The sequence below is a fragment of the Oryx dammah genome, unplaced genomic scaffold, assembly GCF_014754425.2.
Source record: "Oryx dammah isolate SB20612 unplaced genomic scaffold, SCBI_Odam_1.1 HiC_scaffold_17, whole genome shotgun sequence".
Classification (NCBI taxonomy): Eukaryota; Metazoa; Chordata; class Mammalia; order Artiodactyla; family Bovidae; genus Oryx; species Oryx dammah.
Window position 1 is genome coordinate 14,982,303 of NW_024070201.1, and position 14,625 is coordinate 14,996,927.

Here is a 14,625-nt window from a genome sequence, read left to right on the forward strand (position 1 = left end):
ACATTTTCCTTTAAAATCTACAATGAAGAAAGACTCTATAAAACCCCATGGTAATAACATGTTCCAGAAGTTTGGACACTCTCCACAAAGCCAGCCAGGAAAACCACTGCTCCTCTAGACCACTGGGCCAAGCTCCCCAGGGACAGCCCGCAATGGAGGCTCCACCCTAAACTCAGAAATCCCCACCCGCCTTCTGGAACACCTGGAGAAAATCCCCAGTTGACCTCTATTCTGTCTTACTCTATATATTTTGGGCAAAATGCTGCTTACTAAATATTGTGCACAGACCAGAAAAACAAAAAACAAAAAACTGATGACAAAAACCTAATATGCCTTGAAAATAATGAGTGTTAAAACCATGAGTGAAACCACTAGGCTTACTGTGGAAAACAGTCTGAAGGCTTCTCAAAAAACTAAAACAGAACTAGCGTATGACCCAGCAATTCCACTCCTGGGTGTATACCTGAGAAAAATCAAAACACTAATTCAGAAAGACACATGCATCACAGTATTGACAGCAGCATTCCAAGTGGCTCAATGGTAAAGACTCTGCCTGCTAATGCAGGAGACACAGGTTCGATCCCTCTGCTGGGAAGATCTCCTGGAGGAAAAAATGGCAACCCACTCCAATATCCTTGCCTGGAAAAATCCCATGGACAGAGGAGCCTGGCGGGCTACAGCCCATGGGGTTGCAAAGAGTTGGACACGACTGAGCAACTGAGCACGCACGTACACAAAAGTGTTCAAAGGGGCACAGATCAAGAATCGGGCATTCACAGAGGATGCAACTTCACACAAGACAGGGAAGCAACCCAAGTATCATCAGCTGATCAATGGATAAAGAAGATCTGGTAGATACACAGGATGGAATACCACTCAGTCATTAAAGAATGAAGGTTTGCCTTTTGCAGCAACGCAGATGGACTTGGAGGGCACTCTGCTAACTGAAATAGGTCAGACAGAGAGAGACAAGCACTGTTCGATATCACTAATATGTGGAATCTAAAAAATACAACAAACTAGTAAAAGTGATATAAAAGAAACAGACTCAGGGAACAAACTAGTGGTGACCAGTGGGGAGAAGGGAAGGAGGAGGGGCAGTGTAGGGGCAGGGGATTAAGAGGAACAGACTATTAGCTATAAAACAGGCTACAAGGATACACTGTAAGACATGGGAATATAGCCAATATTTTATAATAACTATAGACGGAGCATAATCTTTGAAAATTATGCATCGCTCTATTGTACATCTGCAAAATAATAATAATATTATCTATCAACTATACTTCAATTAAAACAATAACAATTTAAAAATTCTCTAGGCTTGATAATCACCTCGTTACCCCGTACTCTGGGGGTGGCTGGTACCTCAGGACGGCCACTTCTGTCCTCGCAGGCTGGGGTGCAGGGTAAGGCTTGACCATCTCGTGGAGCAGCCCGGGGTGCTGGTCACTGTAGAACAGTCCATGCTCCTGGGTCTTGCTAACCGGGGACACCATCTGCTTGGTCTTGAAGGGATACTCGGGTGGAGGTCCTCGGGGGTCCAGCATCTTGGCTGCAGGCTGGGCTGGGGAGGGGCCCCCTCCCGCCTTAAACGCCTTCCCGTTCCCAGGGCCAGGGAGGTGCTGCTTGGCGCCGTTCCTCTCCAGCGACAGCTGCATGATCCTCTCACTGAGAGAGCGGACATGGCCCTGCTTGAGCTCCTTCAGCGCCTCGTCCTTGTGCGCCTGTCCGCTGTTGGCGCGGCTCACCGTCGGCCTGCCCTCAGTCCGCGCCTTCTGACTGGCGCCCCCGGCCATGTAGTAGCTGTGCCCCACGGCCCCTGGTTGCTGCTGTGGCGGCGGCGGCGGCGGCTGCTGTCCCCGGAAGAGCTGGGACTGCGCCTTGGCCTCCTCGTACGTGGGCAGCTCCTCGTTGTTCTGCTGAGGCTGCACGGACCGCACCTGTTTCTCCATCACCGTGTTGTCCACCTGGTGTTCCTGACCCTGCGGTTCCTGGCGTGCTGACTGGTAGACCATTTGTGGGTCTTCTTGAGCGAGGTTTTCCGTGGAAGAAAAGTTGTTGGTGGGGTGGGCTGGCCCTGCACTCCCTGTGGCCTGGTGCTGAATGGCCAGCAAGTTCATGTTCTCGGTCGGGGTGCCATAGCGCAGTTGCTCCTGGATCAGCCGCTGTAACACTGTTCCAGCTGCCGCATCCTCGGAACCTCTCATCTCCACCTCTGGGATCCTCGGGAAGTTCGGGGGGTGGAAGTTACAGAGAGGATCCTCAACTGGAAGATAAACATGGGAAAAACATGTCAGGCTGTTCCACACAGGTCTCAGTGTATATTGTGAATAATGAACTGTCTAATGATAGAGGCATTTAAAGCGTTCCAATACCCGTTACCCCCATTTACCCTGCAGTTTATCACGGGGAGCATCTCTCCAGCTCAGTGTGCCTCTCCCACTCTCCCTCCCCTCACTTCCTGCTTCCTTCTAGACCCTGGTCAGGCCTTCAAGCTCTCCCTTTAAGCTCTCCACTGACCCCTTCTCTTCATCATATAAACAGTCTTTCCCATCTTAAAAAAGAAAATCAGAACAACAACAAAAAAAGAAACCACCTTCTCACAGCCCAGTGTAAACCTCTAAGTGCTACCCAGCTTCTCTTCTCTCTTCTCTTCGAACTGTCCTCAGAAAGCAACCGACACTTGCCATCTCCACTTTCCGAACACTCCAGCCACTGCCTGCCCTACTGCTCTGAGAGCTCAAGTTTCAGCAACACACCAAGAACATGGAGTTCCCAAACATGCTAGCTCTCTCTGGCTTCCAGGACTTTGTCCCCATTCATCCCTCTGCCTGGAAAGATGCATCTCACTACATCTTTCTTGGGAAATGCCTAGATGTGCTTTGAGTGATGGCTCTAAAGCTGCCTTCTAAGTAAAACCCTTCCTGCTGCAGCTCAGCAGGCGTGAGCCTTCCTTCTCCAACATCCAAGCTCTGTTGTCATACATCCCAAAGACCAATCATCACAAGTTGTTGTTTAGTTGCTAAGTTGTGTCAGATGGCACTTATTTATGTAAACAAGACTTTGAACATCTTAAAGGCAGAGATCATGGCTCCTCATCTGGGTCTCCCTAGCATACAACTCTATGGTTTTTCCAGTAGTCATGTATGGATGTGAGAGGTAGACCACAAAGAAGGCTAAGTACTGAAGAATTGATGCTTTTGAACTGTGGTGCTGGCGAAGACTCCTGAGAGTCCCTTGGACTGCAAGGAGATCAAACCAGTTAATCCTGAAGGACATCAACCCTGAATATTCAATGAAAAGACTGATGCGGAAGCTGAAGCCCCAATACTTTGGCCACCTGATTCAAAGAGCTGTCTCATTGGAAAAAACCGTGATGCTGGGATAGACTGAAGCCAGGACAAGGGGACGACAGAGGATGAAATGGTTGGATGGTATCATAGACTCAATGGACATGAGTTTGAGCTAACTCTGGGAGATGGTAAAGGACAAGGAAGCCTGGTGTGCTGTGGTCTATGGGGTTGCAAAGAGTTGGATTCAACTTAGCAACTGAACAACAACAAGCAACTTAGTGCCTGCATGTAATGGGTGTCAAACATTTAACCAGTAAAAGAGTACCATGAAATATATAATTTATGCCTTTTCACAAAAGTACCTAGAAGGAGTGTGTTGAGGATATTTATAGTGATAGGCTAGTAAACATTCTACTACTTACTACTGATAAGACTCTGAGTAAATCACTTGCTGTCTTTGGACTCAAAATCCTTACCTGTAAATGGAGGGAGCTAAGTGAGCCCATCTCTAAGTAGCCTTCAGCCCTACAATTCCAAGCAATGATGGTTCTGTGTTTTTATATATACGAAGGACACATTATTTCCCCCCAAAACTGTCTCTCTTCCCCAAAGTTGCCTTTTTTCTGATAAATGGCATCCTCATCTATGATCAAAGAGTCATCCAGATATAAAGTGCAGATATAATTTTGTCCCTTTTGTTTCCTTTGCTCCCTCCATTTTTTTTAAAGAAGTTTTTTTTTTTTAATTGTTGAATTGTAGAGATACTTTATTAATTTATTTATCTATGTATTTGGCCACAACACATGGCACGTGGGATCTTAGGTCCCCAACCAGCGGTCAAATCCACGTCCCCTGCATTGGAAGCAGAGTCGGAACCACTGGACTGCCAGGGAAGTCCCCTTTGCTCCCTACATTTAATCAAGTGCCAAGCTAGGTTTTCAGTTTATAGTAAAATAAGAAAAAAGTGAAGGTGGTTGTGATACTCTTACAAGATATATAAATACACACATAATCACACATATATATGTGTATATACCTAGACACACATAAACTGAGTTTACTACCTTCTTTTAGCAGGGGCTGCTATCAAGGACTACATTCCTCTTCTACTTTTCAGTATTAAAATATGAGAAAAGGTGACAGTAGATGACATTTTGGGTGTCTCTGCAATTGCAAAGACTACAGCCCCAGCTTCTATGATCTCAACCATTCCCCGGGTTCCAGCTCCCCTAACCAGTTGCTAAATGTCCTGAACAGCCTAACATCTGGCCTTGTCACTGGCCTTCTCTTTCAATCAACAGTGTATTTATTACCTGTCTTCTACTAGAATTCTCTAGCACCAGGGAACAGACAGCCTTATCTTATCACATGCTGTGAACCCACTGTCTACGACACTACCACGATATAAAAAAGGCATTCAGGAAAGAACTGTTGGAGGGTGGGAGATATCTTAGAAGTTTGGGATTAACATATACACAGTACTATAGTGGCTCAGATGGTAAAGCGTCTGTCTACAATGCAGGAGACCCGGGTTCGATCCCTGAGTTGGGAAGATCCCCTGCAGAAGGAAATGGCAGCCCACTCCAGTATTCTTGCCTGGAAAATCGCATAGACCGCAGAGCCTGGTAGGCTACCGTCCATGGAGTCGCAAAGAGTCGGACACGACCGAGTGACTTCACTTTCACTTCCACTTTTCATATATGAAATCAGTAACCAACAAGGACCAACTGCATAGCACAGGGAACTATATTTGATATCTTGTAATAATCTATAGCTGTGAAAAGAAGAGAAACGAAAAGCCAAGGAGAAAAGGAAAGATATAAGCATCTGAATGAAAGTTCCAGAGAAGAGCAAGAAGAGATAAGAAAGCCTTCTTCAGTGATCAATGCAAAGAAATAGAGGAAAACAACAGAATGGGAAAGACTAGAGATCTCTTCAAGAAAATTAGAGATACCAAGGGAACATTTCATGCAAAGATGGACTCGATAAAGGACAGAAATGGTATGGACCTAAGAGAGGCAGAAGATATTAAGAAGAGATGGCAAGAATACATGGAAGAACTGCACAAAAAAGATCTTCACAATCCAGATAATCATGATGATGTGATCACTCACCTAGAGCCAGACATCCTGGAATGTGAAGTCAAGTGGGCCTTAGAAAGCATCACTATGAACAAAGCTAGTGGAGGTGATGGAATTCCAGTTGAGCTGTTTCAAATCCTGAAAGATGATGCTGTGAAAGTGCTGCACTCAATATGCCAACAAATTTGGAAAACTCAGCAGTGGCCACAGGATTGGAAAAGGTCAGTTTTCATTCCAATCCCAAAGAGAGGCAATGTCAAAGAATGCTCAAACTACCACACAATTGTACTCATCTCACACGCTAGTAAAGTAATGCTCAAAATTCTCCAAGCCAGGCTTCAGCAATACGTGAACCATGAACTCCCAGATGTTCAAGGTGGTTTTAGAAAAGGCAGAGGAATCAGAGATCAAATTGCCAACATCCACTGGATCATGGAAAAAGCAAGAAAGTTCCACAAAAACATGCATTTCTGCTTTATTGACTATGCCAAAGTCTTTGACTGCGTGGATCACAATAAACTGTGGAAAATTCTGAAAGAGCTGGGAATACCAGACCACCTGACCTGCCTCTTGAGAAATCTGTATGCAGTTCAGGAAGCAACAGTTAGAACTGGACATGGAACAACAGACTGGTTCCAAATAGGAAAAGGAGTATGTCAAGGCTGTATATTGTCACCCTGCTTAGTTAACTTCTATGCAGAGTACATCATAAGAAACGCTGGACTGGAAGAAACACAACCTGGAATCAAGATTGCCCGGAGAAATATCAACAACCTCAGATATGCAGATGACATCACCCTTATGGCAGAAAGTGAAGAGGAGCTAAAAAGCCTCTTGATGAAAGTGAAAGAAGAGAGTGAAAAAGTTGGCTTAAAGCTCAACATTCAGAAAACGAAGATCATGGCATCCGGTCCCATCACTTCATGGGAAATAGATGGGGAAACAGTGGAAACAGTGTCAGACTTTATTTTTGGGGGCTCCAAAATCACTGCAGATGGTGACTGCAGCCATGAAATTAAAAGACGTTTACTCCTTGGAAGAAAGGTTATGACCAACCTAGATAGTATATTCAAAAGCAGAGACGTTACTTTGCCGACTAAGGTCCGTCTAGTCAAGGCTATGGTTTTTCCAGTAGTCATGTATATGGATGTGAGAGTTGGACTGTGAAGAAGGCTGAGTGCCGAAGAATTGATGCTTTTGAACTGTGGTGTTGGAGGAGACTCTTGAGAGTCCCTTGGACTGCAAGGAGATCCAACCAGTCCATTCTGAGGGAGATCAACCCTGGGATTTCTTTGGAAGGAATGATGCTAAAGCTGAAACTCCAGTACTTTGGCCACCTGATGTGAAGAGTTGACTCATTGGAAAAGACTCTGATGCTGGGAGGGATTGGGGGCAGGAGAAGAAGGGGACAACAGAGGATGAGATGGTTGGATAGCATCACTGACTCGATGGACATGAGTCTGAGTGAACTCCGGGAGTTGGTGATGGACAGGGAGGCCTGGCGTGCTGCAATTCATGGGGTCGCACAGAGTCGGACATGACTGAGCGACTGAACTGATACTGAACTGAATAATCTATAATGGAAAAAAATCTGAAAAATAATCGACATATACAGATATATAGATATAACTGAATCACTTTGCTATACACTTGAAATTAGCACAGCATTGTAAATTATACTTCAGTTAAAAAAATGGTTTGAAAAAACAAGAAAGAATTGCTGAGTAAAAACTCTACAGACTGGTTTGTGAAGCTCACCTCTGATCTACACCTCGTGAGCTCAGGCAATTACTTGGCTTCTCTGAACCTCTCTCTCCTCTGAGGTCAGGCTTCATATCTACTTCACAGGATGGTATGTGGAGTAAATGCAAACTTACTGCTCATTTTCAGAGAATGTGCACAGTAACTGAGATATAAACCTGAACTTCAACAATTAGAACTTTGCAACAACAAAAACAGACCATTGAAAGTTCACCCAAGATGAACTGCTGAGTAACCGTACAAAGTGATGCACAATCCTAGGAAAGCAACTAACAGCGTGGGTTGAGTTGAGCCATCACTCACTCCACAAATACCAACTGCCAACCTGTGATATTCAGGCATTCTGACAAGTGCTGGGTTAGGAGAGTAAAGAAGACAGTTCTTACCCTCAGGGTTTGATGAACAAGCAAATTCAAATAAAAAAATCAACACTTTAAAACAAAATGGATAAAAATTTAAATAAAAACATATTTCCAAAGGAAAATGATTTTTTGGATGAATAATAAAAGGAATAGGGTCTCATTAGGCCCAGAAACCACTGAATCTCCTTTTCATGAGCACATCTGGCAAGAACCTTAAGATCCTTCTTTAATGTGGTTTTGAAGAGTCCCTCATGGTGTAACCGATCTCATAAACCTTTAAAAATAGGCAGGAAATTTGTACAAAGGAAGCGGTTCCTTTCCAAATATAGTTTAGAATTACTCTGAATTTCTGAATTACCTGCAAAAAGAGGTATAAATGAAAGCAGAGAAGAAAAAAGAAATGAAAGATTCTAGGAAAAAGTACAAAAGAACATTTAGGAATTAGAGAAAAATTAGGCACTCAGTGGTATAATTCAGAAGTTTCTACATACTCAGGAACTCTCTCTGTTGAGTGAGTCATGTATTATAATAAATAGTCTATTAACACCAGTGGTAAAGAATCCGCCTGCAATGAGAGAGCCACAGGAGACAAAGCTTCCATCCCTGGGTCAGCAAGATCCCCCGGAGGAGGGCATGGCAACCCACTCTAGTATTCTTGCCTGAAGAACCTCATGGGCAGAGGAGCCTGGCCAGGTACAGTCCATAAGGTTGCAAAGAGTTGGACACTGCTGAAGCAACTTAGCATGCACGCACACACAGTGTTAATAGCAAACATTAAAAATAAGGCACCTACCAATAAAGAAACAACCAGTAATCCAATATGTTGCTTTTTAAAAAGAGGATAGAGAAAAAATTATTCAGAAGAGTGAAAAACATAAAGTCATTCTGCTTTGCCAAAATGAGTGCCAGTGAAAGAACTTACCAACTTTTTCTCTGATGCTACTGTTTGCCTCCACTGTCAAAGATGCTTCATGCCTCCCAGGATAGAGCTGAAAGTCTGGGAAAAAGTAGCTGGGGTCCTCCAGAATCTGGACGGGACTGCTGGGGCTGTAACAAGCTGGAGGGGGACCTGGGGGCAGACAGTAAAGTACAGCTTAGTGTCAACGAAGTCCTCCTCGCCATGTGACTCACACCAGCCATTCTCCCCCACGCCTTTCCACTGGCAGGGGCAGCTCTGTCATTTTGACTCATAAAATTCCAAAGTAACTATTCAGAATCATCACAAGTCTGGCACCCAGCACAATGACCCGTGATGTCATAATCATAATTTTCAAGACACACTGAGCAAAGGCAGGCGCCCTTTCACACAACTCATTTCCAAGGCCAGCGGTAGCAGCACCCACAAACATTAAGTCCTCTGTGGAGCTGGACAAGCCACCAGGTTCGGAGTAGTCAAAGGGAAGGGGGTGGGGAGGCCAGACAGGGAAAACTAAAACGGAAAGAGCAGCTGTCTCTTGGAGCATCTCGAAGATGCAGAGAGGAGTGGTCATTTTGCCAGACCATGTGTTAGCAAGGGCTGGTTGCAGCCCAGCACAGCACAGCCCTACTCTGGGGGTTCTGGAGCCTTGTGCGGCAGTGTGAGCCTGGGTCATGGGTTCTGGCCCTCTGCCCAGCACTGGCCTTTCGGATCCCACGTGTCTGTTTCACACACAAAGCTGAACAGGCTTCCTGTTTCAATTGAACGTGACACGGGGTTCAATCCTGCTCTCACTGAACATGAGGTACCACGTCATGACACTGATACAACACAAAACACTGAGGGAGCACTCAGTGTGACGAGTGGGAGCACTCAGTGTGATGAGTGGGAGCACTCAGGGTGATGAGTGGGAGCACTCAGGGTGACGGGGGAGTCCAGGCTCCGCCCTCTCTGCACTGACTTCTCCCCCTGGGCACCAAGTTGAAGGCTCTTTTTGGCAAAGGTAATTTAGTTTACTCTGGGGAAAGAGTCATGGTTTTTTTTTAAATTAAAATCCCTGCCTCCAAGATCATTCCCTTAGTAAAAAATACAGTTTTTCAGCCATCACGTCAAATGGGTCATTCGTAATTTCTTGCTAGGATGGTTATCTATCCATTTCCCATAAGACCAAAGTAACTAATTATTCCGAGAGGCTGTAAGACGGAAATTTACTCATCCTTTTCCTGAGTTTCTCTCCCTCAGCCCATGAAATGCCATTTGGACATGTGCTCACATATAGCAAAAGGCTTTCCTGGGGGCTCAGTTGGTAAAGAGTCTGCCCACTATGTGGGAGACCTGGGTTCGATCCCTGGGTTCAGAAGATGCCCTGGAGAAGGGAAAGGCTACCCACTCCAGTATCCTTGCCTGAAGAATTCCATGGACAAAGTGGGCTACAGTTTATGAGGTCACAGACCAAGTGATTAGCTATCTTCCTTTTCACATGAAGCATAAGCATGTTTAGACTACAGAGAAAAAGAGAAAAAAAAGATTTTGACAACTAGAATATTTATCTTACAATGTTAAATAATGCAGTTGTGAGTTAGAGCTTAAGGTTGAATATAATCCGAGTATGAATGACATACTATATAAAGATCAGCCTAAAATGACAGTTCCAGCGCCTCTCACAGCATCCGTCAGCGCACTCTTTCTGGCCAATCGGCAGGGACTACCATGGAAAGACACTCAGTCCCTTCTGCGCCTCACCCTCTACATCTGTAAGTCTCAAAGTCGAGAGTTAAAATTAGAAATCGTCAATGGCCTGGATCCAAAGGCAAATCTAGGCTGGCTTCTAATTCAGACAGGTGGAAAATGTTGGTAGAAAGTTGGAGAGCCGCACGGAGCAAGCGTGGCCACCTGAGAGGATCCCCTGGGGAGCTCTCCAATGCCAGCACCCCGGCCTCACGCAGACCTGGCGGTCAGTGTCCCAGGATAGGACCTGGGCATCTGCATTTCATAGAGCTCTTCATATGATTCCGATATGCAGCTGCAGTTGAGAAGCCCTAAGCCAGAAGGAGAACAGTGTACACAGACAAAGAAACAGGCAAACACAAACACACCTGCTGCACCCGCAGCCCCTCCCCCACCAAATGAGCGTCAGGGGCCGCTGAGGACCCACACACTTCAGCAAAGAGAAGAGAGTGCGACAGATACACACCACTGTGCATAAGATAAACAACAATATATTATACACAAAATAGATAAACAGTAGATAAACTATACAGCACAAGGAGCTGTATCCAACACCTTGTAATAAGCTATAATGGAAACGAATCTGGAAAAAAATTATTTATATATATATATATATATATACATACAACTGTATCACTTTACTGTACACCTGAAAGAAACACAACATTGTAAATCAATTACACTCCAATTCAACTTTTTTTTTTAAGTATGGTATTCTCTTACAGTAGATCTGGGTCAGGAATGGGATATGCCAGCAGATTACAACTTCAGGCCCTACTATCAAATGGTATTATCAGATTGACTACAAATTGTAAGTGATAACAGAGAGCAAACTGCCAATAAAATTGAGGCATACCTAAGAATATACATGTATATTGTATGGGTGTATAAAGGAGTGTGTAGAGGATGTGTGTATGTATGGATACATGCTTTCAACATGGATGCCAGTTGTCATGCGCTCCAGTAATCCCACTCTGGGCATATATCAGACAAAACTCTGAATTTAAAAAGACTCCTGCACCGCTGTATTCACACAGCACTATTCACAACAGCCAAGACCTGAAAACACCCTAAATGTCCATCATCAACAGATGACTGGATAAAGAAGATATGGTACATGTAGACAATGGAATACTACTCAGCCATCAAAAGAACAAAGCAATGCCATTTGCAGCCACAGATGATCATATTAAGTGAGGTAAGTCAGACAAAGACAAACACCATATGATATCAATTAAGTGTGGAATCTAAAATAAGACCCAAATGAACCTATCTATGGAACAGAAACAATGTCACAGAGAGCAGACTTGTGGCTGCAAGGGGGAGGGGGCTGGAGGAGGGGTGGGGTGGGAGGTTGAGATTAGCAGAGGCAAACTATTACATCTGCAACCGATAACCAAGGTCCTGCTGCATAGCACAGGGAACTACATTCAATAGTGACTCATCATGGAGAAGAAGATTAAAAAAAGAACGCGTGTGTGTGTGTATATATGTACATATATACCTGAATCACTTTGCTGTAGAGCAGAAATTAAAACATTGTAAATCAACTAGACGTCAGTTAAATTTTTTTTTCAAAAATAAATTAATTGGGGAAAAAAAAAAAGAAGCCCACACTAAGTCACTCCTATCACCACCAGACTGGTGTAAATCACTTTTCCACATCTTATCCAACGGCCTGCCAAGTGACAGCGAGCACCCGGGCTCCAGGCCACAGAGCGCTGTGCAGAGGGCAGGGCTGGATGCTGGGCGTGAGCACTGAGGACATCAAAGATGTGCCGCTGTCACCATTTCTTCCACAGGCTTCAGTATTAGGAAATAGAATGTAGTTCACACTCGTGCATGAACACACGCACCTATGGAGACTGAAGGATAGGATGCCCGGTTTCTCACTGACAGTCATTCAAGACGCGGCAGCCCCTGCACTGAGTCCTGTTCCCACTCTGCCCCCCTTAGAGGGCGAGAGAGAAGGCTGGCCAAGAAGATGATCAGGACAGACCCTGCGGACAGACAGGCCCAGGGATCATCACTCCACTGAGCACAGAGATCCACCCCACCCCCCCCTTCCCGACCCCGAGCCGGGAGGGAGGGGGTTTGGGGGGGCGGGTACTGCCACACCCGAAAGGAATCACTTCACTTCCCTTCCCTCCCGGGGAAGACAAGGGCAAACAACAGTAACACGGATCACAGGCTCTGAAAGAGCTTGCTTCCTGGGCTATGCGGCAAAAAACAGAGACACCAACCCCAGGCCCACGAGCACGTAATCTTTCCCTTCCTGTTCAGTTCAGGATCTTCATTAGGAACACCGGTCGTGTAATTTTCATCTTGTTTTCCTATGTAAAAACACAGTGTCCATAACCTAACCAGTAGGGTCAAGGGTCTCTGAAATCAGACACTGGATGTCAGCCTCCGTCATGAGCAGAAACAGCGGTTTTCCTTGTTAGCACTTCTCCAGCCCTGGGAGCAGGAGCTGCTGGAAACCACAGGAGACGCCTGGACGCCACCCCTTCCCGGAGAGTGCTGCAGGGCCTGGCTGGGGCCCAGGGCATAAGGAACAGGGCAGTGTTTAGGGGCGTCCATGGAAGCTGGACCATAAAGGTTGAGTGTGGAAGAACAGATGCTTTCGAAGTCTCGAGAGTCCCTTGGATTGCAGAGATCAAATCAGTCAATCCTAAAGGAAATCAACCTGAATATTCATTGGAAGGACTGATGCTGAAGCTGAGCTCCAATACTTTGGCCACCTGATGCAAAGAGCCCACTCATGGAAAAGACCCTGATGCTGGGAAAGATTGAGGACAGGAGGCAAAGGGGACGACAGAGGATGAGATGTTTAGACAGCATCACTGACTCAATGGACATGAATTTGCACAAACTCCGGGAGATGGTGGAGGACAGGGAAGCCTAGCATGGTACAGTCCTTGGGGTCACAAAGAGTTGGACACGACTGAGCAGCTGAACAACAGTGGCTGAGCAAGGATTCTGCTTCTGTGTAATCTTTACAAGGAGTTGCCTCTAGGGGTTTCAAAAAGTCAATTCTCCACATAAGGTTCTCTTGACTGAGTAACCTGCAGTTACCTGCTTTCAAGCCAGACCTTCATCTAAGGACCACCAAGGACACAGCTTTGGTCTGCATGGGGAAAGTGGCAGGATCAACAGAAAACAAGCTCAGGGTCTCCCTCTGGGCAGGGGGCCCCACCTGAAGGAAAACCAGACATCTGTTTGTGTTGCAGTCCACAGAGGGTGAAATTCTGCAAGTCCAGTTTCAGGGTTCAACCTTTCTGCCATGATTGATGATGACCCATTTCACCCAGAATAGTTTCTTTCTCTTTGCAAAAACTGTATGTCATTTGTCAACAAGAAGAACCCTTTGCTTCTCTATGAGCATGACTGCTTCTGGCTAGCTTCTAAAGCACTGAAAACTTCCTTCCCATTATGGTTCTACACTCTTACTTTCTTTGTAAATGTCCAGAGGCCTTTTAGGCAACGCGACACTGAATGAACGAGGCTTTTTTCTGCCTCACTCCGTAGTAGTGATGACAAAGGCCTCCTTGTTGAGGGGAAATGAATCAAGGGAAAAATGAAGTGAGTTTCCTGGTGGAAGCAAGAGGCGCAAGAACCCTGGTCACCTGCTCACCAGCTTCGCCTTCACCGTTAACTAGTTTGTTCCCTACGACCAGATCCAGAATCCACAAACAGACCAACATAACAGGCTCGGGAGCCTCCTTCAGGTAGAGACAGCAGAGGACACACAGCTGGGAATCACCCGTCCTTAATTAAACTGCACTGCCAGCTTGTCAGTCCCCTATACATAACCATTTTGGCTCTAGCTTCAAGTCCAAACTCTGCTTGGTTTTCAAGGCCACTGCACTCAGACCCTTCCTTTAGCTGTCACCAGTCTCGCTGGTCCCCTCAGCATTCCAGCATCCCATGAACATGCCACCTTCATTCTCCAAGGCCCAGTTTCACACTCCCTTCCCGAGGTCCTCTAAAGTTCACCCCAAGACATCTACCTCTTCAGGTTACTCCCTCTAGAACACCTCCCTTCCCCCTACAATGGCCTGCCTGCCCCCAACAGCCACGGCAATTATGATCGAAAGCGCACAACTGAGCACTTAAACTGTCCAGCAGTTTGCGGTAGTCATTTAATACAGGCTGGTGCATCCAGCAATTCCACTCCTGGGCACATATCCAAGCAAAGCTGTAATTCAAAAAGAGACGTGCACCCCAATGTTCATTACAGCATTATTTACAACTGCCAAGAGATGGAAACGGCCTAAATATCCATCCACAGATGAATGGCTAAAGAAGATGTGATTATATATGTATATATGGGGCTTCCCCGGTGGCTCAGCAGTAAAGAATCCACCTGCAGTACAGGAGATGTGAGTTCGATCCCTGGGTTGGGAAGATCCCCTGGAGGAGGGCACGGCAACCCACTCCAGTATTCTTGCCTGAAGAATCTGGCAGGCTACAGTCCATAG

At 45.6% G+C, this 14,625-nt stretch overlaps 1 protein-coding gene across 6 annotated transcripts in view; it reads right to left on the minus strand.

Annotated features, from left to right (window-relative positions):
- The window catches only part of AMOTL1 (angiomotin like 1), a 201,545-nt gene that overhangs the window by 81,211 nt on the left and 105,709 nt on the right, over nt 1-14,625 (minus strand). For 4 of the 6 annotated variants that reach the window (XM_040257897.1, XM_040257898.1, XM_040257899.1 and 1 more), the window contains 2 exons: nt 8,423-8,569; nt 1,336-2,269 (listed from right to left, as the gene is read on the minus strand). In XM_040257897.1, coding sequence (XP_040113831.1) covers nt 1,336-2,269; nt 8,423-8,569 — 1,081 coding nt within the window. Of the gene's footprint in view, nt 1-1,335; nt 2,270-8,422; nt 8,570-9,311; nt 9,764-14,625 lie in introns of those variants that run through there. The other 2 variants (XM_040257902.1, XM_040257901.1) reach the window with 2 other exon arrangements.